The following is a 26,817-nucleotide window of genomic DNA, read 5'->3' as shown; positions in this document are numbered from 1 at the left end:
GAGTGCGCGCCTAGGAAGATGGCGATTGCTGCTACAGGTGGGGAAAGAAGCGGCCAAACTAGGGGCAAGGCGCAGAAGAGGTACGGTGCCTGGCGCCCCTCCACATTTGCGCCCTAGGCACGTTCCTCTGCTGCCTACCTCTAGTTCCGGCCCTGTATATTAGTGAATAAACTGCCCCCTCTCGTAAAGACATAAAGCACAAGGATATTATAAGTTACAGAGGTGTTCCATGACAGGATATTCATGGCTCTTGTAATAAATAAATACATGAAAATATGTGTGTGTATATATATAATTTCTCTTATTTTAAGTCACACTACGTTTCAACTCAGCGCCAGAATTGCTTATCCACGAAGTTTTACAAAACAACACACTGTACAGTTACCCGAGAAAAACAAAAAAAAGGCGCCTTAAGACGCAGTGACGTCAAGGAATGTCCCAGAGGACGGGAGGAGAAGCAAAAGCTATTTTCCAATTAGAAATGTAGGGGGCGTGGGCAAATAGTGGCGGGAAGTTTTCTGTAGGCAGCTTTGTAGGGATCCCGGAAGTGAGTTTAGGTAGTGAGCCCCATTCGGTTCCACTTTGTGGGGCTGAATCTTCCAGCAGTGTCCCCCCGCCATGGAGAATTTCCAGAAGGTGGAGAAGATCGGGGAGGGCACGTACGGGGTGGTGTACAAAGCTCGGAACCGAGACACCGGGGAGATTGTGGCTCTGAAAAAGATACGCCTGGACACGTGAGTTGCCCCGGGTTGTAAAAGTCATGATGTTATTTCCCATGACCGGGATTGGGGGCGGGGAAGATTTGTAGTGTCTGGATAATCGGGGGCTCTGCAGTTTGTGAGAAAGCGAAATGTGTCAGACTGGCAGCTAATAGTGCGGTTATTAGTACCCAGCCTGAAGCAAAGGAGGAGGGCGAGAATTTTAGTAGCGGACACTAGTGTAGATTGGTTGGGGTTTGAGCCTACAAATGCGTGTGATTATACTTAGAACAATGACATTTACTACAGTAGCAGAATAAGAGAATTCACACTGTCTATAGAAATAAGTCAAATCAACTGGACTTGCTGTGTTTTTCTTGAAGACATTTCACTGACTTTCTCAATTCAGAATAACTTGTACGTCTTCCTTCTCCCTGAAAGGTTTAATATCACATCAAATAACAATCAACACCTAATTTAATGACATCATTGTGGATTATAATAAACGATTTGTGCTGATTGGAGCAACATTCCAGAGGATATATAGTGAAGCAAGATCCTATGTACAAGTTATTCTTAATTGAGAAAGTCAGTTGGATGACTGCTGGAACGTCTTCAAGAAAAACACAGCGAGTCCAGTTGATTTGACTTATTTTCTATAGCTATACCATGACCTGGATGAATGAGAATCTTCACAAACAGAATTCAGAATCCACACTAGTGCAAAGCTGATCTCTAGTTGTATATGCAATAAATCAATAATAGGCACAAGGGAACAATTTTGATCACCTGCCAAGTGACAGGTTAGGAAAGAGCGCGGCTGATAAGTTGTGCGGCTGATAAGTTGTGCGGCTGATAAGTTGTGCGGCTGATAAGTTGCGCGGCTGATAAGTTGCGCGGCTGATAAGTTGCGCGGCTGATAAGTTGCGCGGCTGATAAGTTGCGCGGCTGATAAGTTGCGCGGCTGATAAGTTGCGCGGCTGATAAGTTGCGCGGCTGATAAGTTGCGCGGCTGATAAGTTGCGCGGCTGATGGTTTGTGCAAATGGGGTTGGCCCACATTTCACTTCTAGAACAATGTACTGGTCCAAAATCCTGCCCCCACTCATCACTACAGCAAGTAAACAAGTTTTTTATATATTTAAAAGCGCCAGTATGTACCAACAAATGAGCACATTAAATAGGTGCTGACGTGCTCAAATTATATTCTGCTTTTTTTAAAAATCCATATTCTTATTTTTTGCTATTATAAACACTGATTTGAAAGTCGGGCTATTTCACTGACCTTACCTCCCTTTCTCTATAAACAGGGCAATATGTTCAGATCTTACTACCTGCCTTTACGCAAGCAAGCCTATTCCTTATCTAAGCAGTAGCCTTTGGCTCGGACCACAGTAGGCGGACTTCAGTCTGTGGAAAAACACAGACCTAGAATCCACTCCTTCTCTGCTGCTGCTGCAGGTGCTGTTGTGGCTGATATGCCTGCACCAGAAGCCTAGTCTCCCGTTGGATGCAGGCAGATGCAGCGGATATTGATGCGAAATGCAAACTCCTGTGTTGTTGTTTTTTTGCCGAAATCTGATGTGTGTGCCTGCAACCGAGCGAGACTATGCTTCTGAGTGCAGGCAAAGCAGCAAAAGAGGAGACTCATGTGGGGCTAGCCTTTAGGGCAATGACAAATGAGTGCCTTACAGAGTGGTAATGTAAAATGAAAGTGTTTCTATGCACCCGCAAGTTAAATAAAATGTATCAAACACATGTAACAATTGAGAAACTACAGAGTGGAATACATTGTTGCTATTGCATCCACTCTATGGTCCACTAGTTAACTGCAGTAATTGGCCACTAAAACTCAACTTTTATTTGTGTTGCATTAAAAAGACAACGCTACTATATATACAAAACTCATCACTGAATATAGGTCCCAGTAATGCTAGGCAGTGTCCATAAAAATACAAAAATGTTGAAAACACATATATAAAGTAGCGTTGTCTTTTTAATGCAACACAAATAAAAGTTGAGTTTTAGTGGCCAATTACTGCAGCCCCTGAACTAGTTAACTAGTGGACCATAGAGTGGATGCAATAGCAACAATGTATTCCACTCTGTAGTTTCTCAATTGTTACATATGTTCAATGACAAATGAGGCAACTAGTTGCCCCACCATTAATCTCCTCTAGTGCAGGCAGGCCCGGACTGGCAATCTGTGGGTTCTGGCAAATGACAGAGGGGCTGCTATAAGGTGCCATAGAAAGTGGGCTGGTGGGGGCTGATTGGCCTCTGTGTACCTGAAATGGCAGGACCTATTTTAATTCTCAGTCCGGACCTGAGTGCAGGCGTCTAGTCTCCTCCAAATGCTCCCCAGTGCTTTACATGTGAATCGCTGCTGGGGCAACATACGTGGCTCTGCTACTTGCCAAAGTAGGTCGGTGTTTCCTCGTATGTTTGCTGCGTATGTTTCCCCAGTGGTGATTTGCATGTGGAGGAAAGCAATTGCCTGTACTAGAGAAGATGCACAGGCCTAGAATCAGCCCCTGCACTGGCATCTGCCTCCTAAATATCCTGCACCCAGATCTATTGTGGCGACCCAGGTGCTAAAATGCAAACTCTCTCATATCGGCACAGAAATCTGCCACGTGCGTCTGCTCCAGGACTGATGCAATGGATCCAGGTGCAGGCTAGGTAGGAGGCTGGTGCCAGCATAGGGACTGATTCTTGGACTGTGTATTTCAGCAGGCCTATTTTCAGCCCCATGTGGCATTAGTCTTAAGAAGCTCATTATTGGGGGCTTCGAATTGGACTGGCAATTATATTTATAATTTGTACTGTATTCATATTCTTGTTTAGTGACCACTCTAAGAACAATATGTACTGCACTATGTATAGTGACAAAATGCCTTTGCCCCTTACAGTCTATATGAGGTGTGAAACAAGGGGGCACTTATTGTATGGGTCTAAGGTGTGAGCAGTAGAAGGTGGGGTTACAAGTGTGAACAATGCAGGGGCCAGTTAATCTCAGTTTTGATACATTTTCAATTTACACAAGGTAAGCAGTCACAGTAGCCAGACGTTCCTGTGGGGGGCCACACAAGGGCGGGATGCGGGCCGCCCTCTTGACTTGAAATATGTCATGTGACAACATTTTTCTTGTAGCTATCTTCTGCTACACGTTTTGATTTAGCACCGCATTCTTTGCCTACTAAAAATTTGGAGCTCAAAGTACTTGAAGTAGTTGAAGATATAAAGCTGTACATGTCTTGTATAACTGCTAACGTGTCATTATTTGGGGTCTAGGTTTTACAATTGTCAGCAGGCTAGGCAGATGCCAGACAATCCCTTAAAGAATAACTAAAGGGTAACTGAAGATATAGGCTAGAAATGTTGTACATTATGTTTTGGGCTTCTGTACCCGCCCGAGGCAACCACAGCCCTTTAGCAGTAAAGATCTGTGTCTCCAAAAATACCCCAGTAGCTCCCCATCTTCTTTTCTGCTGATTCACTGCACATGCTCTGTGCTGCTGTCACTTACTGAGCTTAGGGACCCACTCACAATATACAGTACACATAGAATAGAAATGTCACAATATGAGGTTGATTAATACAAATAATTACTACATGGCAGCACAGAAACCAGTGCAACTAGTATAAGATTTTAATAATCAGCCTTGTAGCCTCAGCTTATATTACAGACCAACCTCATTTTCTGCTGGGATAATTTACGACGACCCCTAAGCTTAGCTTCTCAGAGCCCACTGAGCATGTGAGTGTCGCAGACACTTTCCAAGATGGTGACCCCACTGGTGACCCCCAGTTTGAAGTCCTGGATCATTGCTGCTATTGACAAGCTGAAACTTTAGGCTGGTGCAATAAGTTCAGTATATAAAATATGGAATTTTCATGGTTAAGTTCTCCTTTAATGTGTTTGCTCAGAATTTTCCTCTGCTTTTTTTTCACTTATCCAAGTGAGTGGAAGCTGGCATGTTGCTTGTTGTCTTTCGCACTAAAGATTTCTTACCTTATATTACACATTGGCTGGGGATGAGCATAAGGACATAGGCTGGAAACACATTACAGTGGCTTGTAAAGGTACCAAAACTTTGTGGCAGCCCTGTGCTAATAAAATGCTTCTTAAAGATCAGGGAAGAGATTATATACAATTGTGTTTATTTGTGAATTGTTTGTAGGGGATCTTTTGTTGAATCCATTTTTATTTAATTAATTTATTTATTTGCAGTGAGACAGAAGGAGTTCCAAGCACAGCCATCCGGGAAATTTCCCTCCTCAAAGAACTGAATCATCCCAATATTGTGAAGTAGGCAACTATAGGGTTTTCATGTTTGATTGCTTATTTTATTTATTTATTTTTAACATGGCTTCATTTTACTTATGTTGTCTCATGCCATTCACAGGCTTCTTGATGTCATTCACACAGAAAACAAGCTCTACCTTGTCTTTGAGTTCCTTAACCAAGATCTGAAGAAATTCATGGATGCTTCAAATATTTCTGGAATTTCACTGGCCCTAGTTAAAGTAAGAGAAATGTCTAATCTAACTATTCATCATGTGAATACAACTGGTTTTGGCACGATCCAATAGAATCTTCTATTAACAATTACATTGATGGTATGAAGACAATCTTATTGTTCTGACAAAATCGCCCCAACAGTCGATCAGACAGGTTTAAAAATTTTCGCAATAAAATGTTTTAAATCCGTCGGTTGATAGGACGGTCTGATCATCATCGTTCGTGCCTTTTGTAAGAGTAAACAAAGGAATAGGTGTCGTCGATGTATGATAGATAGATCTTGTAGCCTACATGAAAATGATACGACAAAGGTCTCCGTACATATTGTCCATTAAAACAGTTGTGTAGCCAATAAGATTGTTTGCAGAGCAGTGATGACATTTGCCCATGTATGGTCAGCTTTGGACTTCATGCTTTCTAAAGGTTCTTGTAATTTCTGATTAAGGGTAGGCTGCATCTGAAGGTCTTCAGTCTGCAACTGCTCTTCATTTTTTAATTGCTTCATTTTTTTTTTTTTTTTTTTTTTTGTCGTTTGCAGCTTTTGAAGTCAAGATTATGTTTTAGATTTCAGTTCGCAGTATGACAACAAATATAATAAAAACAAATGGTTTCAGCATTTCTAAATGTACACCTGCAAAATATTTAAAGGTGAAGTGTATCTTTAAAAGTCTGGAGCCGACATGATTATTGAATTTGTCCCATTCCAAAGCTTGATAAGCCCTGTGTTATTCTATATACCTTTTGACCAGTAAGTCTTGCTTCTCCTATCCACAGAGCTATTTGTTCCAGTTGCTCCAGGGTTTGGCTTTCTGCCACTCGCATCGTGTCTTACATCGTGATCTTAAACCACAGAACCTGCTTATTAATTCTGATGGAGCCATCAAGCTTGCTGACTTTGGACTAGCTCGGGCATTTGGTGTGCCTGTGAGAACCTATACTCATGAGGTTAGTCGTCTTGGCAACCTGCCTCCCATAGTTGCTCATTTTATTCACTTGCCGGTAATTTATTTCCTTTCTAACTGTCCTGTCTCATGAATCACCTCCTAACATTCTATCTACTGAAATCAAAAGCTTTTTTTTTTCTCCCCTCGGTTTCCAGCTCTAGTTCCAATACTGAATTCTGGAAAAATCAGTCTGCGATCCTGTATTTTTTTAATGTATTGTAAACTATCCTAGTACTGCTTTTTAATTACTTTTTAAATGGCGACTAAGCACTGGCCATCTCGCATTCACCATTATACAATGGAGGACACGATCTTAAAGAACACATATTCTATAATTCCATGCAGCTGTCATTTCAATTATTCTATATTCTTACTCTCTTCAGGTTGTCACTCTGTGGTACAGAGCACCAGAAATCCTTCTTGGCTGCAAGTTCTACTCCACGGCTGTAGATATCTGGAGCCTGGGATGTATTTTTGCAGAAATGGTATAAACCGGTTTATACATCTTATTGCATTTCTTCTCAGTAGCTAGTTAACTGTACATGGTTGAAAAGAACAACCGTTTTGCAATGTAGTTGTATTATACATATTGTTTACCCATTTTTCTTCTTTAATATTGATTACGTTGTTTGCTGTGTGATAATCCTATCGATGCCCTTTTTGGTGTCTGCTGATTGGGCCAATGCGTATTTTTATAATGTCTCGGCCTGAGGGGTTTTGAAAAAAACAGAAATTTTTTCGCAAGAATGCTGACGTAGCAGAATTTAGTAGTCAATATAAGAATAAAGGCTTTTATGTATTCCACTCAGCGTGACTTCAGTGTGGTTGAAGTCATAAAAGCTTTGACCCAGTACTTCCTTTCTCTAAAACTTTGGATGTTAGAGGGTCATACTGAGGCAGCTTTTATGTGTGGTTAGGACTGCTGATAAAGGAATGTCTATCTTGGAGGGATAACTGTAATTGACATGATAGAGGACTCTACTTTAATCTGTAGTGTCATTATCAAATTCACCAGTGGGATTAATGATCACTGCCTTATTTAGAAAAGACCACCTGGTGGTTGTGGTTTGTAGGTTTTACTTTGGCATCTAAAGAGCAAAAGGTTATGCCTCGGTCTTTCAGATCAGCCACACTCTTGTAATACTATAGAGAGCATCAACCACCTTAAAAATATCCTTGTTGGAGGGGGTGCCAGGGGTAATGAATCATATCATATAACACGCTGCAGGACTTCCAAGCTCTTTCTTGCCCTTTCTCAAGCCTTGAGGGCAAGAAAGTGCCTGTAACGTCACCTGATCTGTGACCAAAATAAAAGCACTTTTTCACCTTTACAAAAATTAGTGCCTCAGTTTGTTCTATTATATTTTCAGATCAGCCACAGACCTGTCTGTCTGAGTAAGGCCTTTTCTTCGTTCTTTTTACCTGTTGCTTGGACTTTTTTTTCACACTCCGAAGAGAAAAATATGCAATGGATTAATAACGGTGTCCATTGGTGGATGAGGTTTTTTTTTTTTTTTTTTTTTTTTTTTGGGTTAATGGTTTTCCTACGTAAATGTAATGCAAAGATTTATGTTGCAGGAAACAAAATAAAAAGCATCTATAGATGTACCTTTTAAACTCAAATTGATCTATAATGTTTCTTCTATAATGTAAACTTCCTTAAGATCACGAGGCGAGCGCTTTTTCCAGGAGATTCTGAAATTGATCAACTCTTTCGCATCTTTCGAACCCTGGGGACCCCTGATGAAGTGTCCTGGCCAGGAGTAACAACTATGCCCGATTACAAATCAACCTTTCCCAAGTGGATCAGACAAGACTTTAGCAAAGTGGTGCCGCCTTTGGATGAGGATGGTCGAGACCTCTTAGCTGTAAGTGTGTGTTTGGCTGTCCTAACAGGGACCCTATTGTTATATTCACCTTTCTTTTACTGTTCTGATTAAAAGAAGACCTGCCAATTACTTTGTTTTATGTTCACAACAGCTGCATTAAGGGCAAGATGTAGCTTTAGTGTGATGACTTATGGTTAGGGCATCTCAACTCACTGGCAGTGCTGCTGCATTTTAATAGTAACTATGTAATTATTGCTTCTGTGGTACATGTCCTGTTCTCTGAAGATACACCAACTCATTAATTGAGGAAAACATCTTAAAGAGCACCTGTTGGGTAAAAATGTTCTCCCCAACCAAAGGTGCGGACTAATAGAGCCCACATTGCGGTTGGGGATAACAGTGTGGGGTTTTTTTTTTTTTTAAATGCCCCTCGCCAGCGATACGCTACCCACACTGGGAGGGAGCAGCCATGTCGTGTCACTCTCATGCACATAACCGATTCCTTCTTGGTGCGGGTGGTGAGTGGGGATAACATTTTTACCCAACAGGTGCCGTTTAATTAAAGAGAAAAAAATAAATAAATAAAGCCCATACAACACATAGGGCTGCAACAGTGCACTTCTGAATGTATGATAAGTAATCCCACCATGCACATAAATCAACACAAGAACCTTTCATGTTATTTTGATGAATTATTGAGAGAGATTGTGGATCGGTTTGGTATAAGGAGATTGATATTTTAAATATTTGATAATGAGTTTCTGAAGGTGACACAATTAACTGTTATGACTTGTGATAGCATGTTAATTACAAGATTAAAGAATATAATGATTAAAGATTCTGCTGTTCTTTTACATCAATGTGTTCTTTGCCTAGTCTTGCTTAACTATGTTCCAACTTTTCTTTCCAGCAAATGCTTCAGTATGACTCCAACAAACGTATTTCTGCTAAGGCAGCGCTGACCCATCCTTTCTTCCGAGATGTGAGCAGACCAACACCACATCTGATTTAGACAGAAGAGAAAGAGAAATGTACATTGGTTTATAAGATGATGACAGTAAATGAGCAGTTTGTGGAATTTGTTCTAAGAATGACTTTTCACAACATACACAGAAGCAGCCTCATTTTTTAAGTAAATTGTTCTTTTGCAAAAGATGGTTTTCATGCTATAATACAACAAATTTCAAATTCATTTGACCTCTACAGTTTCAGAATATGAGAAGAATATAAACTGCTTGGATTTTAATCTTGTCACTCAATTCAGCAAGTTATTTTCTTTTTTTCATTTTCAGATTACTAACATTTTTTTTTTACTCTTAAAGGAGAACTAAACACCCAAACTAATAAAAAAACCCTACCCTCCATAGTTCCCCCCCCCCAGGTGTTAATACCTGTAAATGGCCCTAAGTCTTTAATTACCCCTCGATGCAGGCGCTGCTGAGCTCACGGAGGCCATTTTCACCGCTTCAGGAGTCTTCCGTAAGTAAGCAGCATATCGGCACATGCGCAGTTGTAGCAATTCTTCCGGTCCCAAACAACTCTGATTGCTCCAACAGCCACGGAAATTGCCGAAGGGACCCGAAAATTCCTGAAGCGGTAAAGATGGCGCTTGTGAGCTCCGCTGTCCTGACTCTGCATAGAGGGTTAATTATAGACTATGGGGGCATTTACACCTATGCAGGGGGGGGGACTATGGAGGGTAGGGGTTTTCATTAGTTTGGGGGTTTAGTTCTCCTTTAATGGCATGGTGTAAAAAAATAAAGTTGATCCATTTTGAAAGTAGCAAGTTATATTTTAGGTCAGGCGCTGTAATCACTTTTGTGCATATTTCACAGAGTGTAATATTTTATATTTCCTAAAGCTCTGTGAAATTTGACGCTTGCAATATTCTCTACTGAATTATATAAAATATCATTTAACATGGATTTTTTTTTTATCTACCTTTTATGCTTGTAAAACAGGCACAGCTGGTAGCTTTGTTGAAGTAGGTTATGATGCTTTAGAGCACATTAACTATGAACCATAGGCGCTAAAACAACCAGTCTGCAGAAAATAGATAAAGAGAAAGTTCTGCAACAAAACAGACACTTCTTCTGTAAAGTGTTGTTTTTGCACCTTCTTTTATTTTTGGATGCAACTATTTTTAATTATATGTTTTAACTGTTCATTGTGTGTTTTAGTCTGTACCTGTCATGTTAGTCCTGAAGTTAATTAAAATAATATTATTATGCTGGTGGGCTTAAGCTATATTAATGTACAGTTCTGTAGTATATATTTAACTCATTAGGTATTCTATTCTAAATGTACAACTTTCAAATCGCCATTGGTTTTACTAACTGTATTTGAATATGTTCTGCTGTGGTTGCAATATAGTGTGTGTTGCCATAAGAGCACATTAATAAAAAAAATATAAGCCCGAATTGCCAAAATATAAGCCCGAATTGCAGCTATATGGTTTTACCTAAGGTAAAGTCTCATAATTTACTATATATATACAGGTATGGAATCTGGAAACCAGTTATCCAGAATGCTCCGAATTATGGAATGCCCGTCTCCCATAGACTCCATTTTATCCAAGTATTCAAAACTTTTAAAAATGATTTCCTTTTTCTCTGTAATGATAAAAGTACCTTGTACTGATCCCAACTAAGATATATAATTAATCCTTATTGGAAGCAAAAGCAGCCTCTTGGGTTTATTTAATGTTTAGATGATTTTCTAGTAGAGTTGAGGTATGAAGATCCAAATTACGGAAAGATCTGTTATCCGGAAAATACCTGGTCCGGAGCATTCTGGATAACCGGTCCCATACCTGTATCACAAATCGTTATCATTTGATAACTTTTAGGAACCATGGGTGATAGAATTGTACTGGTGATACTTGTATCCATAATACACTTTTATATTTAGCAAGTGTAACTTTGGTTGAAATTTAGTAAAAATGTGTTTTCTTATAGGCAGAGGTACGATTGGCATATCACAAACACTGCCTTGAATCATTTTCAGAATCCCTGTGCTTATGACATAGTTAGCAAACACCATGAATTGAACCCTCTTTCGATTGCTAAGTACCAAGTGATCTTGTTTGTGATTGCCGAGTATGTACTATACGTTACATCATTTAATCAAATTTAAAGTTACAGTAATATGTTTGTCATTGGTGATTTTATTTAATGAAAGTCACAGAAGAAATCTGGCACAGTTGCGGGGTCTTTTGTCCATGGATATCTTCACATATTATAAGCTGCTAGCTCCTATACTTTTGGAGGTGGAAAGTAACGGTCATCATCCGCACCCAGGTCTTTGTGAAACTTATGTGTGCTGGAAAAATCTCTTCCATGTTTACTACCTGGTCTCAGCTGGGCCTGGGTGTAACTGCACCGTCGCTAGTTATACCACTGGGGGAAATCATATTGTATGCACCTATGCTTTGTTGGGGAATGTTAAGTTTTTATCTTTAAAGCAGAATGGTTCCTCGTTATCTGACGTCTAGAGGAAAGTCCAGCATTAACAAAATATTTAACAAAATTAGTTCTATATCACTTGTCTCCCCTTATATGAGTGACTTCCAAGAACAATGTCTCCAGACCCAAATTTGCTTGTCAAAAAAAAAACAAAAAAAACATTAACTGAAGGCTGGATAATGTTCCAGCATTGTATATATCAAAATAAAATCAGAAATTGTCATATATTATTTATTAAAAGTCAAATTGAGTTTTTCAAGGGTAGTTTCATTAAAAACCACAAATTTATTGGGATATATTATGCCCTGAAGCTGCTAAAAGCCTGATCCAAAAATCATTCAGCTAAACGCGTCAGGTCATGTAGGAGTCCATGACTGAAGATTTTTTTTGCCTTCATGATTCTCAGGGTTTTTTTTATTTTATTTTTTTTGGTTTGCACTCAAAAATCTGATCAATTGAAGGTCATAACTTGATCAATTTGAGTGTTTGAGTTTTATACCCCCGATTGAATTCTTTTGAGTCTTTTTACATTAGTATTTTTCATACATAAGTAAACATTTAAGTTATGAGTTTATTCAAGGTAGAAAAAAACTCACGAACGCGACGTTTGAAAAATACCCCACCCAGTGTTAGACATGAGAATAGCAGCCAAGCATGCGATTCATTCATACACTTACAGGAAGAGAACAATCGCTTTTCCAGCTGCCTGGAAGGATTTGCATTATGATGTGCTTGCTGTTTCTAAAAATCACAAGATCACGCCTAATGAACTGAGGCGACTGCCTGCACACTAACAAAAAATAGTTTGAGAATACTTTAAATGATCATTATTTTCAGTGTACACTAATATTAAATATTACTATTCCATACAAATCATGAGAGATCCCTCTAGAGACATGAATTACAGATAATATAAGGAGTCGGTGTTGGCACTTGCCGAAAGGTGGCTTGGCCTACTTTAAGGTCAGGAAGTAGTAGATGTTCATGTCATAACTATAAAAGCAAACGCATAGGAGCAGATATATCAAAGTGTGAAATCTGTGCTCACCACAGAAAACTCATACCTTCTATTCATTCCTATGGATTTGCAGAAGTGTTTATTATTTGTGAAAGAGTTCACCATTTGATAAATACACTTCTAAATCCCATAGGAATGAATAGAAAGTAGGTGAGTTTTCTGTGGTGAGCACTAATTTCACACTGCCCCGTACAACGCTGAGAGATATGTTGGCCCTCTAAAAATACATGTTAAAGGATAAGTTAACATTTAAAAGAAGTGAATGTAAAATGGATGAGGGTGCTATTCTAAGAACTTTTTCATGTACATTCAGTATTTATTGCAAGATATTAAGTGATACATGTGCTGTTACTATGAATGGATTTTGTTAAAACAGCTTGTCAGGAGGAAGAAAGAGGCTGCTTAGGAAAAAAATAGAGACCTTTCTCAAATCTTCCCTAAGCAGATGAACATCATCCATTTTAAATTCACTTATTTTAAAGGATTACTTATCCTTTAATAATACACACACATACCGATTGTATTTTATGCTTCCTGTATATGCAAGTTTAAAATGAATAGACTCAGTAAATCAGTTTCAATGGACCCCCCAGACATACATTGAGCACTTTCCTAGCTACAGTGGCTAGCTAATTTCCAGTTTGACCACAGACCAATGCTTTCCTGCTGCTTCTCTGATTAGTACTCTTGCTGCTGTTCATAACTTAAAGGGGTAGTTCAAATTTAAATATGATGAGAAAGGGATATTCTGAGACAATTTGCAATTGGTTTTCGTTTTTTGTTTGTTATTTGAGTTATTAACTTTAATTATCTCCAGCTTGCAAGTTCAGCAATCTGGTTGCTAGGGTCCAAATTGCCCTAGCGACCAGGCATTGATTTGAATAAGAGATTGGAATATGGATAGGGGAGGACCTGAATGGAAAGACGAGTAATAAAAAGTAGCAATAACAATACATTTGTAATCATACAGAGCAACTGTTTTTAAATGAGGTCAGTGACCCCCATTTGAAAGCTGGAAAGATTTAGAAGAAGGCAAATAATTCAAAAACTAGAAAAAATGAAGGCCAGTTGAAAAATTGTTTAGAATTATCCATTCTAAAACATATTAAAAGTTATCTTAAAGGTGAACCACCACTTAACAGTTTATAATCTCTGAGGGGTGCCTAACAAATTGGTACCCCCCCAGTCATTCACCCTTTTTATAAATGAAACCCTAAAACCAATGCCTACAAATGCCATATTTTTTATATACTGAGTTTAAAGCATCAGCTTAAGCATTCAGCATCTTGGATTTTGTTATAAGTGTCAGTGGCTCGCACATGCTCAGTGGGCTCTGGGCAGCAATTGAGAAGCTGTTAGGGGTTGTTGCAAATTATCAAGCAGAGAAAGACACCACTAGGCTGATTAGCAATTCATTCAGATTCTCATTACATGGCAGCTCCAAAACCAGTGAAATTAGCATCAGAATTTAATAAATCAGCCAAGCATCACATCAGCTTCTATGACCAGGCCAACCTCATTACTGCTAAATGGCTGTGGTTGCCTTGGTTCCTATAGAACCCTGAAACACAATGTGCAGCATTTCTAACCTACTTCTTTGTTAAAGGGGTTGTTCACCTTCAAACAACTAGTTGTTTTCTGATAACTTTTTCCAATTACTTTGTTTTCTATGTGTCACCGTTTTTCTAATATTGAAGTGTAAAGTGTCTTTTTTCACCTTCTAAAGCAGCTCTGGGAGTGGGGGGGGGGGGGAACAACAGAACTGAAAACAACTGAACTGAAAAAACAACTGAACTGAAAAAAGTTTTTGGAAGGTGAACAACCCCTTTAAACTTTAGTTCTGTTTAAGTCTACCATTCCTGGTTGTATGGTACCATGGATTACTAAATCCATTTACTTTTACCACATTGCTTTCATTGTTTTTAAAGGGAAACTCCAGCTTCCAAAATTTGAAAATTTGGCCCACATAACACAGAAACCCCTAATATATCCATCACAGTTACCTGTTTCTTCAAAAAGTATGAATAAATGCCATTTTCTATGCTGAAATCCATTAACAGTTCTTTCTTTTTGCATCATTTGAAATCCTGGCAGGTAAACACTGATGTCACAAATTGTAACAACTTCTCCACAGTTTACAGACAACATTCAGGAACTACATTACCCACAATGCATTGCACTGTGATGTTCCTTTCCTGTCCTTTGCATGGCAGTGGGCCAATAAGGGGTTAATCCCCCGCCGGAAGGCGGCACAGGAAGTACAATAAAAGTCCATCCGGTTCCCCCGCGCCCATCTCAATTTTCCTGTCGAAGATACCCCCCATACCAGAGGTGCTACTCTCTCCCTCTGAAGCGCCTGGGACCGAGGTTCTTACCTTGTGTGTGTTCCAGGGGAAGCCGGCGGGCTTCTGGCCTTTGTTGCCGATGGCGCAATCAGCCGCAATGCTGCCTTAACGGAGGTAGCGCATGCGCGATAAGACGCCAGCGCCCATCTCTCTAATGGCGCCTACGTTTTCACGCTGCGAATTTACGCACGCGCCTTTTCGCGCCGGTTTAAAAGGACGAGCGCATCACAGGTTAGTTCCTCTTATGATTTCAAACGAACTGGCTGGTGTTCATTTCTGGCAAGACAAGACTGAGGAATCTGTGTGCACCTGTATTCTCGATTGATCCCAGGTGTAAGTTACATGGAGGTTTTAAACGCTGGAGCCTTATTCTTTGGAATATCTTTTTAATTACTTGACAATGTTATTTATTTCCTCCAGACTGTCAATTATGAGCTGCGGACGCTCAGGCTCCAGGGGGTAAGGCACTAAGAGAGTTTTTTTCCATCGTGATTGATACAAACTACAAGCAGCGGTGAGTAATTATAATACCTTATTTTTCAGGAGTCCCCCATTAAGAGAGGAATCTCAAAGAAGGAAGACTCCCAGAACTGATTGTATTGCATGCGGAGAAGCAGCAATTCTAGGCAAAAGGCTCTGTGAGAAGTGTCTGCAGGAAGTGGCTGGGCCCTCCTCTGATCAACTGCACTCTATTAAAGACTGGATGCAGACTACCATAAAAAAATCTATGAGTGATATGGTCAATGTAGTTACTGAGAAAGTACTACACAATCTAGATGAAAGACACAAGGCGCCCTCCTCTATGACTGAGGTCAGTGACAGACCTCACAGGAACACGCACTACTCCAGTGTTTCTGAAGGGGAGCTATCTTTAACCGATCAAGAAGAAGAAGAACAGTCTGAAGATACCTGTTCTTTCAACCTTGAATACCTAGAGCCACTCATCAAAGCAATGAGATTTTCTCTGGAACTTGACAATACTGAGGATACTCCTAAACATGACAAAATGTTCAGATCAGCGGTCAAAAAAGGAGAAAAATTCCCGGTACTCAGAGTCATTAAAGAAACCATTTTAGAGGAATGGAAGACGCCAGATAAAAAACTTAATTTCTCCAGAAGACTTAAAAAGATGTATCCATTCGAAGAAGAGGACTCAAAACTCTGGCAAGCCTCCCCTAAGGTGGATGCGGCCATCACTAGAGTGGCTCGACGTACTACCTTGCCTGTGGACGAAGGAGTCTCGCTAAAAGATGCGATGGAAAGAAGACAAGACATGACACTCAAAAAATCGTATCTAACATGTGGAATGTCCAACCAAGCCTCCATAGCCATTACCACTCTGGCCAGAGCCAAACCACATTTGGATAGAAGAACTGGAACAAGCTGTCAAAGCGGGAACAGACAGAAAAAAGCTTATTGAAATGATCCAAGATGTCAAAACCGCAAACGAATTCACTACGGAAGCATCCATGGATCTTGTCAGACTCTCGGCCAAAGCTATGGGCCTTAGTGTGGCGGCCCGTAGAGCTCTCTGGCTGCGCCACTGGCATGCTGACCCGCAAAGTAAACATAACCTTTGCTCCCTCCCATTTGAAGGGTCACTTCTGTTTGGTGAAAGACTCGACAAAATCATATCCAAAGCCTCTGCAGGAAAATCGGCTTTTCTTCCTCAGGACAAAAGAGACAAGAGGCCCTTTAGAAAAAATCCCCTGCAGGAGGCCAAACAGTATAGACCGGGAAAGCCCTTTACTAGGCAACCCTGGAGAAGAACCCAGGGACAAGGGGCACCTGGAAGAAGGGACTTCAAACAGGACAAAAAATCGGCATGAGGGTGCGCGAGCCCCTCTGTCTTGCCTTGGAGGAAGACTTCAGAATTTCAGGACAGTGTGGGCTCAACACGTATCAGATCAATGGGTTGTAAAAACCCTAAGCAATGGTTATGCCCTGGATCTTCAAAAATTTCCGACGTTTTACTTTGTCTTCAGAAAAGCCTCGATCCCCACTAGCTGTTTCTACCCTAAAGATGATCCTTGGGGACCTACTAGACAGAAAGATCATCACAGAAGTCCCCAAAAGAGAACATTACAGAGGTATATATTCTCACCTATTCTTAAGAAGAAAAAAGAATGGGGATTTCAGAGTAATTCTGAACTTAGGCCATCTGAACAAATTCCTCAGAACAAAAAAATTCAAAATGGAGACACTGAGGTCTATATGCCAGTTCATAAACCATGGAGACTGGATGCTCAAGATAGATATACAAGATGCCTATCTGCATGTTCCAGTGTGGGAACCACACAAACAATTCCTACGGTTCCTGATCCTGGGAAAGCACTTTCAATACCAAGCGCTCCCATTCGGACTAGCTTCAGCCCCAAGAGTTTTCACCAAGGTGCTTGCTCCCATGATGGCTTTCTTAAGGCTAAAGGGGATCCAGATTTTCGCATATCTAGACGATATATTGGTGAAAGCTCCTTCCAAAAAACTCCTCCTACAACACCTGAGTATAGTTCTAGATACTCTGAAAAAATGGGGGTGGCTCGTCAACTGGGAAAAGTCCATGTTGGAGCCAACACAACAGATTCAATTTCTGGGAGTTATCATAGACTCCAAAAAACTTCAAGTAAGTCTAACAGAGGAAAGGATTTCAGACATACAACACCAAGCAGATTATCTGTCTCGTCATCCATCCTTGACTGCCAAGAGATGTCAACAAATTCTGGGGAAACTTATGTCCACCATAGAGGCGGTGAAATGGGCACGAATTCAAGCAAGACCTCTCCAGATAGAATTCTTGAACCAATGGAACAGGAATCACCTGGAAAACTCCCAGTTGATTCACCTATCACAGACGACGATCACTCATCTCTCATGGTGGCTCAGGAGAGAGAACTTGCAAGTTCCTGTATCTATCGCCTCCCCTACTTGGGAAACACTGACCACGGATGCAAGCAGAGCGGGGTGGGGAGCACACTTCAAACACTTCCAAATTCAAGGGAAGTGGACACCCATAGAAAGCAAAAAATCCTCCAATTGGAGGGAACTGAAGGCGGTGCTACTAGCGATCCTACACTTCCCAAAAACACCTCAGAAAAAAATCTATACTGATCAAATCAGACAACCTAACCACAGTGAGTTATATAAACAACCAGGGAGGAACCAGATCCAAACAACTGTTGTGCTTGACCACAACTATTTTCGAATGGGCTCAAAACAATGCGAACCACCTCAAAGCCTCCTACATACCAGGGACATCGAACACCTTAGCGGATCTCCTCAGCAGGAAATTTCCGGCTATCGGGGAGTGGGAGTTGAACCAGCAGATTTACGACCTAATATGCCGAAAGTGGGGTCACACATCCATAGACCTGATGGCTACCTTTCAGAACAAGAAGAATCTAGTGTTCTGTTCGTGGGACAAGGACCCCAGAGCGACCTTTTGGGATGCTTTCTCATTCCAATGGAACTTTCAACTGGCTTACATCTTCCCTCCAATCTCGATGTTAGCAAAAACCATCAAAAAAATTCAGGAGGACAAAGCTCAAGTCATCCTCATAGCTCCCTGGTGGCCGAGAAGACTCTGGTTCCCCCTCTTACTTCAGATGTCTCAGGAGGAGCCCTTCAGACTCCCTGTAACTCCGAACCTTTTACACCAGGGATCCCTACTGCACCCAGACCCAGGGTACTGGGCCCTGACTGCTTGGAGATTGAAAGGATAAAACTCAGAAAGGAAGGACTCTCAGAGGGAGCAATCAACACTCTTATTTCTTCTAGAAAGATGTCTACCTCTTCCAAATATAACAAAATCTGGGAGAAATTTTCCAGCTGGGGGTTAGAGAAATTTGGATCGTCTTTCCTCATCTCAGAGGTCACCATCATCGAATTCCTGCAGTCAGGTTTAGAGGCCAGTCTCAGCGCTTCTACCTTGAAAGGTCAGATTTCTGCCATATCTGCTTATACGGACATTCAATGGTCCTCATATCCTCTGATCAAAAAGTTTTTCAAGGGCCTCATCAGAATCCATCCTCCAGTTAAAGACACAGTCCCTCCCTGGGACCTCTCCCTAGTACTGGATGCACTGACCAAAGCACCCTTTGAACCTTTAGATGATTTACCATTAAAAATCCTGACGTTGAAGACGGTCTTCCTACTTGCCATTTCCTCAGCAAAAAGAGTGGGAGAACTACACGCTCTCTCATCTGATGCAACTAAGATCCAGTTCCTTCATGATAAAGTTACTCTAAGAACTCGAGAAAACTTCATTCCCAAGGTTGCCACAAAATTCCACATGTCCCAAGACATAGTGCTTCCTACTTTTTTTGAGAATCCCAAGAACGAAGAAGAGAATAGACTCCACAATCTCGATGTGGTGAGATGCCTAAAGCGCTATATACACAAGGTGTCAAGTTTCAGGAAATCTGAAAATCTTCTTATTCTCTTCGGAGGTCCTAGACAAGGCATGGGAGCTTCCAAAAAAGTAATCTCAGCATGGATTAAAGAATGCATTCTCATGGCCTATTCCTCTCAAACAGTACCTGGGCCATCATCAGTCAAAGCACACTCCACCAGAGGTATAGCGGCGTCTTGGGCCTTCCATGCCCAAGTTCCAGCTGACGAGATCTGCAAAGCTGCTACCTGGAAAAATTTACATACTTTCTCAAAACACTACTGTTTCGATGTTTATTCAAAAAACCTAGCTGGGTTTGGGCTAAGTGTCCTCTCAGCTGCTGCAATAAAAGTTCCTGAATAATCCCTCCCTATGTGTTCTGCTTTTTACATCCCCTTATTGGCCCACTGCCATGCAAAGGACAGGAAAACAGAAAATCTTAACATACTTACCGTGATTTTCATTTCCTGGACTGTAGCATGGCAGTGGGCAGGGGTTTCCCTCCCTATTAGGGGGTATTGTCTCCAGTCGTTGAGATGGGCGCGGGGGGACCCGGATGGACTTTTATTGTACTTCCTGTGCCGCCTTCCGGCGGGGGATTAACCCCTTATTGGCCCACTGCCATGCTACAGTCCAGGAAATGAAAATCACGGTAAGTATGTTAAGATTTTCTGTTTTCCTTATTGAAATCACATGTGCAGGGAATTGTGGAGTTTGGAGGATGCAGGCTGAGGACAGATGGCTACTCATACAAAGTAACAGTAGTCAGTCAGCTCAGCAAAGTAGTCCGAGAGATTCGCAGGAGAGCAGAGGGGGAACTGTCAGAAACCATTAAAAATCATGAAAAGTCTGCATATTTTTTAAATTATGTATATTGCAAAGTTGCTTGAAATTATGTTACATTTTCAAAAAGCTTAAGTTATGTTTTGTGGAGTTCCCCTTTTGGGTTTTCCAGATAACGGATCTTTCTGTAATTTGGATCTTCATACCTTGTCTACTAGAAAATCATGTACCCAATAGGCTGGTTTTGCTTCCAATAGGATTAATTATATCTTAGTTTGGATCAAGTACAAGATACTGTTTTATTATTACAGAGAAAAGGGAATTTTTCTCTTACAGAAATTTTTTTATAAATTAGAATTATTTGCTTATAATGCAGTCTATGGGAGATTGCCTTCCCATAATTCAAAGCTTTCTGGATAACAGGTTTCCGTATGACGGATCCCATACCTGTATAAAAAAAATGCCAGTAGGAGACTTCCATTATCTAAGACCTAAAGTTAACATAAAAGCTGTAATAGTGTAATGAAAAGTAAAAATCAAAGATTTTTCTACTTTAGTATCTATTTGCCAGATCACAAAGACCATTAGTATTTATAAAGCACCAATGTATTCTAAAGTGCTGTATAATAAATGGGTGTATACACTCGGGGCCGGATTAATTAGCTCATATTTTCATCATCGGGACCAGAGCAATGGGGATCACAGGATATTTAAAAAAACAATGGTATCACCTGCTCATCCCCAGTGTTTCTGAACAAGTGTGGGTGTGGTTGTGCAAGCTTTGTGACGATTTTCATAAATTACATAAAAACCAAAAAGTTTAGGGTAGTGTTGGTGCTTTGCCTTACAAAGATACGTTTACCCATTTAAAATGTTGCAAAATGTGTATTTACTAAAAATATGATATTTTCTTGGGACGACTTATTTGCCACTTTTACCACACAATAATCAGGCAGTATATTTTTGTGGTAGTAGAAATCTATGCCATGAAATGTGTATGCGCTAACTTCTAAATGCCAGATACTTTGGTGAACCTATTATGCACAATGGGCATCAAACTGTTTGGAGGACCCCTGGCAATCATATTTAGGGAGATTTTTCTTGTTATGTAATGATACCTGGGTGATATGATCCTGGAAAGTTGAAGCTTTGAGGCAATTTCAGGTATTTCACCAAAAGCGCCAACTACTGTGACTCAGTAGTTTGGAGCAGAAAGGCATGGGTACCCATTTTAGATTTGTCAGAATATGTACTTTCCAAAAATATGTTTTTTGGGGGTAAACATACTGTATATTTCTGAGTTTTTGCCTCACAAAAAATAGTCAATGCTTTCATTTTTAATTCGCTGAAGTTACCCACAGGACTATTTGTATGGGCTAACTTCATTTTGGGGCCTCTAAATGCCAGATACTTTGGCAAACCTATGCACAATGGGCACCAAACTGTTTGGAGGACCCCTGGCATATCCCCATAATCATATTTAGGGTATTTTTTCTTGGTATGTAATTTTACGATGCTGGAAAGTTGAAACTTTGAGGCAATTATCAGGTAGTTCACCAAAACTGCCAATTTTGGGAAAACCTTGTGACTAGTTTGGAGCAGAAAAGCATGGTTACCTATTTTACATTCGTCAAAATGTGTACTTTTCAAAAATATATGGTTTTGGGGGTAAACATTATATTTGTGTTTTTAGCCCACAAATGGGCATCAAACTGTTTAGCGGACCCCTGGCAATCATATTCAGGGTGCTATTTCTTGGTTCCTAATACAGTGTGGGATATAGAAACCGCTACGTTCAGAAAAGCTTTGATGTTTGGTAGCTAGGGGTAGAGAGACATAGTTGCCCATTTTGGAATCAGCAGAATGTGTACTTTTCAAAAATATATGGTTTTCTGGGGTAAAACAAACAAAATAGAACATAGGCACACTCCACATACTGCTTCTGCAAAAATTTTGAAAAAAGCTTCTTTTATTTGTGAGATCCCAGCAAACGTTTCGGGGACATGCCCCTTCATCCAGTGCTTTTCAGGGGTAATCCTGTTTCAGGATTTTTTGGTGTTGGAATCTTAACTATGCCAATTCCTGCCTTTCAAAATTGTGCTTTCAAAATTCGCTAATATACTGCTGGGAGTTTTGCTTTACAGAAGTACTAAATCTCCCTAAAACTATACATATCTGGTATTGGCATATTCGAGAAACATGAGACTTTCCAAATCAGTTGGATTTTCTTGCGTAAAATGAAATCTTTTTCTGTTATGAATTAATATATTAAGAAAAATATAATTTTTTTCTCTTTTTTTGGTATTTAGCTCTATAAATGTTTTTTGCAGAACTGCAAATACATGAACTCTCAGGTAGATCTCGAAAGCTCAGGTTCTCCTGAAAAAAACAGTGTATAGTTTTCCTAGGTAAACTAAAGGTTTCCCCTCAGAAAATGTCCCTAAAGTGAGGGAGCACAAAATGTTTTCAAGTGATGAGTGCAAGTGAAATGCGAAGTTCTGCTGGCACTTAAAGGGTTAAACCAATTTTATGTTTGTAAGTCAATCTCAAGCAAGTATTTTTTTTAACACTGCTGACCCCTTCCTGTTGAGGAAATGAATGCAGGTCACATTAGAACAAAAGCTCAAAAGAAAATTCCTCAGAATAGCACCCGATGCCTAATTCAGACAGAAGGGAAGGAAATACTAAAAGATGGTAATGCATTAAAGAAATTCTTATAGTATGAATTCCTAGAAATAAGCTAAATGAGTCAATGCATTCCTAGGATGTGATTTGTTTTTCAATTCATGTATTACAATAGTAATAAATTAATTACTGTGCCCAGTGTAGAAAAATGACTGAATTGTAAGTGTGATTTATAAAGAAAACAAACAGATGATGGTAAATCCCATAGTTTCATAAAATATTCACAAAAAAAACTATTTGTGGTAATTTGTCTGTTGAACAATAAACAGTTCACTGAAGCCTTTATTAAAGGGGGTCCAAAGTCAAAATATATACTCAGCATTATACAGTATATAGCCCCATCTAACACATCTGCACTTCTCAACTTCTGTAGCCGAACAAATAGTCAGCATGGTTCACTCTCTGCTTGAGGTAAGAAGGGTTATAAGGTGCCAAAGAGCCCTCCATAATGTCAGACATGTGGGGTAAAGCCTTCTAGAATAAAATAAAAACTATGCAAATCATTACTTAATGCCCCTGTTGTCAACTATGCATCAAGAAGCACTCATTTAATAGCACAGATACAGGCTAATTATTCAGAGCCATATAGCCAAACTGCCTGTTTTGACCTTGTTGGGTCTCATCAGTGCAAAATATTGCAACATGGCTTCCAGTTTTTGAAGGGGTTGGACCTGGAAAGCAGCAAAGCAGAGGAACCATACCGGGGGATGATCCTTTATAGGGCAGGGCAATGAAGCAAAAGGGGTGGGAGATGATGCAGGAGAGGACAGGACAGTTTGGACCCAATAAAGTGGCAATTTTGGAGATAGGGACAGAGACAGGAGAGGATTGGGTCAGGGATTTTTGGCAGGATGGGGGGTAATAGCAGGGCCTATTTTGAATCCCAGGAGGAATGTTTATACCTTCTGATTTCAGTTGGCTTTACACTGCATTACTGTCCGCTGAAACCCTCACTTCCTATCTTTGATATTGCCTTATCAGTAACTGACTAATGTTGATTTCCGTAAACAAAGTCACATTTTTTTTCCAAGTCTTGTACAGAATATTGCCATGCTTCTGTTCATGACGAACAGAGAGGCTGCTGGCTGTGTGTGGTTTAAGCTTTCCCTTATGACTGCACCTGGAACCAATGCGGCAGACCGGTTGTAGTCACACTAGTGGATTAAGTGGCAGTCCGGCTGTAGTCACTAGTGGATTAAGTGGCAGTCCGGCTGTAGGCACACTAGTGGATTAAGTGGCAGTCTGGCTGTAGTCACACTAGTGGATTAAGTGGCAGTCTGGCTGTAGGCACACTAGTGGATTAAGTGGCAGTCTGGCTGTAGGCACACTAGTGGATTAAGTGGCAGTCTGGCTGTAGGCACACTAGTGGATTAAGTGGCAGTCTGGCTGTAGGCACACTAGTGGATTAAGTGGCAGTCTGGCTGTAGGCACACTAGTGGATTAAGTGGCAGTCTGGCTGTAGGCACACTAGTGGATTTAGTGGCAGTCTGGCTGTAGGCACGCTAGTGGATTTATTGGCAGTCTGGCTGTAGGCACGCTAGTGGATTAAGTGGCAGTCTGTCTGTAGGCACACTAGTGGATTTAGTGGCAGTCTGGCTGTAGGCACACTAGTGGATTTAGTGGCAGTCCGGCTCTAGGCACACTAGTGGATTTAGTGGCAGTCTGGCTGTAGGCACACTAGTGGATTTAGTGGCAGTCTGGCTGTAGGCACACTAGTGGATTTAGTGGCAGGCCGGCTGTAGGCACGCAAGTGGATTTCAGAAGCGGGTTACAATACTCTGTTCAGATACACTGTCTGCTCAAATCCAGCTAAATGCAGTCAAATTGATTGGGAGGTGTTTCATAATGGCCAAAACATACAGCCAGAGCAACACAGGAGTTTATTAATAGGGATGTAGCGAACGGCGGAAAAAATGTTCGCGAACTTGCGTCAAAAATGCGAACGGTTCGCGAACGTCGCGAACCCCATAGACTTCAATGGGAAGGCGAATTTTAAAAGCTAGAAAAGACATTTCTGGCCAGAAAAATGATTTTAAAGTTGTTTAAAGGGTGCAACGACCTGGACAGTGGCATGCCAGAAGGGGATCAAGGGCAAAAATGTATCTGAAAAATACATTGTTGACACAGCGCTGCGTTTTGTGCTGTAAAGGGCAGAAATCACACTACGTCACTCAGGTGATGTTTCTGGACACGGAATGTGAAAAAGCTCACACAGCTAGGTGGCACTTGGTTAAAGACTGGGCAAACAATGCCTGCAAGGGCAACGTATACAGTAGTGGGTACGGAATATATTATTGCTGCTGTAAAAACATCACTCAGGTGATGTTTACGGACACGGAATTATTATTGTTATTTAGACAGAATGTGAAAAAGCTCACATAGCTAGGTGGCACTTGCATACCTCCCAACTGTCCCTCTTTTGACCACTCAACCCCCTGTCCCTCTTTTGTACTGGAAAGTCCCTCTTTTCTCTGAACTGAACAGCCAGAAAAAAAACAGTTTCTAACTTAATTAGCTTTTGGCAGAGAGCTCAGAACAGCTAACAGGTGCAAATAAGATACTTTGTAACAATTTTGACTCTGGTTGGTGCTGGTAGTGGTGAACTACTAGGAGGAGCAGCACACCAGTCCCACTCCCCAACACAGCTAGACTAATAGCACTGGGCTCTTATAGTAGCAAAGTAAAAAAAGAAAATAAAAGCAGTCCTTACAAGGACTATTGGGTTATTACAGCAGTCAGCAGATGAGATCAGAAGCAGTGCCCACAGCAGCTACATACAGAGCACTGCAGTAGAAGGTAGATTACTAGTCAGCAAAGCTAACTAACCTAAACTCACTGTCCCTCAAATCCCTGCAGAGTTCTGTCCCTACAATACAGAGCAGTATCAAGTAGATTACTAGCCAGCAAAGTTACTATCAACTGTCCCTCAAATCACTAAACAGCTCTCTCCCTACACTAGCTCTTCCAAGCACACACAGGCAGAATGAAAAAACGCTGCAGGGCTTCAGTTTATATATGGAAGGGGAGTGGTCCAGGGGGTGTGGGGGTGGTCCAGGAGGGAGAGCTTCCTGATTGGCTGCCATGTATCTGCTGCTCTGGGGTGAGAGGGCAAAAATAAGCGCCAGCTAAGGCGAACCCAAATTGGCGAACGTCGCGCGACGTTCGCGAACATTCGGCGGACGCGAACGGTCGATGTTCGCGCGAATTAGTTCGCGGGCGAACAGTCCGCGACATCCCTATTTATTAAAGCAAATAAGTGGAATATTCTTGAATGGCCAAGTCAGTCACCTGATCTGAACCCAATTGAGCAAGACTAAACTTCGGACAGAAAGGCCCACAAACAAACAGCAACTGAAAGCTGCTGCAGTAAAGGCCTTAAAAAGGAGGAAAGGGAGGAAACCCAGAATCTGGTTATGTCCATGCGTTCAAGAATTCAGGCTGTCATTGCCAGCAAAGGGTTTTCAACCAAGTAGAAATGAATATTTTTAATTTGTCCAATTGCTTTTGAGCCCCTGAAATGAATGTCAATGTGTTAAAAAAAAGGCTTTAGTTCCTCACATTTTTATGCAATCTTTTTGTTCAGCTCAATGAATTAAAGCGGAAAGTCTGCAGTTCAACTGCATCTGAGTTGTTTCATTTAAAATTCATTGTTGTAATGTACAGAACCAAAATTAGAAAAAAGTTGTCTCTGTCCAAAGATTTATGGACCTAACTGTACATAGGGAACTTGTGTATACACAACAGTGCAAGAATTGGTTAGCCAAAGTTTTTCCAGGGATGTAATAAAGCACTCCGTTTAATTATTTGGATTACAGCAGAGAGTTGTAAAAGCCATTACATTCTCTAAGACTTATTGTGCTTATACAGAACATTCATCACTGATATAGGACAATATAAAAGCACTTGCATTAACTGTGTTGGTGCCCAGATCCTGATTGAAATGTTACATTTCCATTATTCTTTTAGATAAAGGGACTTGTGTATTCCTGGATGCCATTAGATGGCCACAGGGCCGCCATCAGGGGGGAGAGTTGTAGGGGGCCCTGAGGGTAAAGGGGCCCCGGAAACGCTGCACTTACTTAATTAGCCGGGCCCCCCTGCTTTCTGAGAGCTGCTGACTTCGGGAAGTCGGGCGTGAGC

At 40.8% G+C, this 26,817-nt stretch overlaps 1 protein-coding gene across 1 annotated transcript; it reads left to right on the top strand.

The window, feature by feature from the left end:
* Positions 1-584: 584 nt before the first annotated feature.
* cdk2.L (cyclin-dependent kinase 2 L homeolog) lies at positions 585-10,390 on the top strand. Its single transcript, NM_001091507.1, is given in 7 exon segments — positions 585-734; positions 4,932-5,009; positions 5,107-5,227; positions 5,997-6,167; positions 6,550-6,651; positions 7,831-8,034; positions 8,906-10,390. Coding segments are annotated over 7 exon segments (894 nt in total). The 5' UTR covers positions 585-618; the 3' UTR covers positions 9,008-10,390.
* The last annotated feature ends 16,427 nt before the right edge of the window (positions 10,391-26,817 follow it).

The sequence above is a fragment of the Xenopus laevis genome, chromosome 2L (genome assembly GCF_017654675.1).
Source record: "Xenopus laevis strain J_2021 chromosome 2L, Xenopus_laevis_v10.1, whole genome shotgun sequence".
In the NCBI taxonomy this organism is placed as follows: domain Eukaryota; kingdom Metazoa; phylum Chordata; class Amphibia; order Anura; family Pipidae; genus Xenopus; species Xenopus laevis.
Note: the sequence above shows the minus strand (reverse complement) of the source record. Positions and strands in the feature narration are given on the sequence as shown.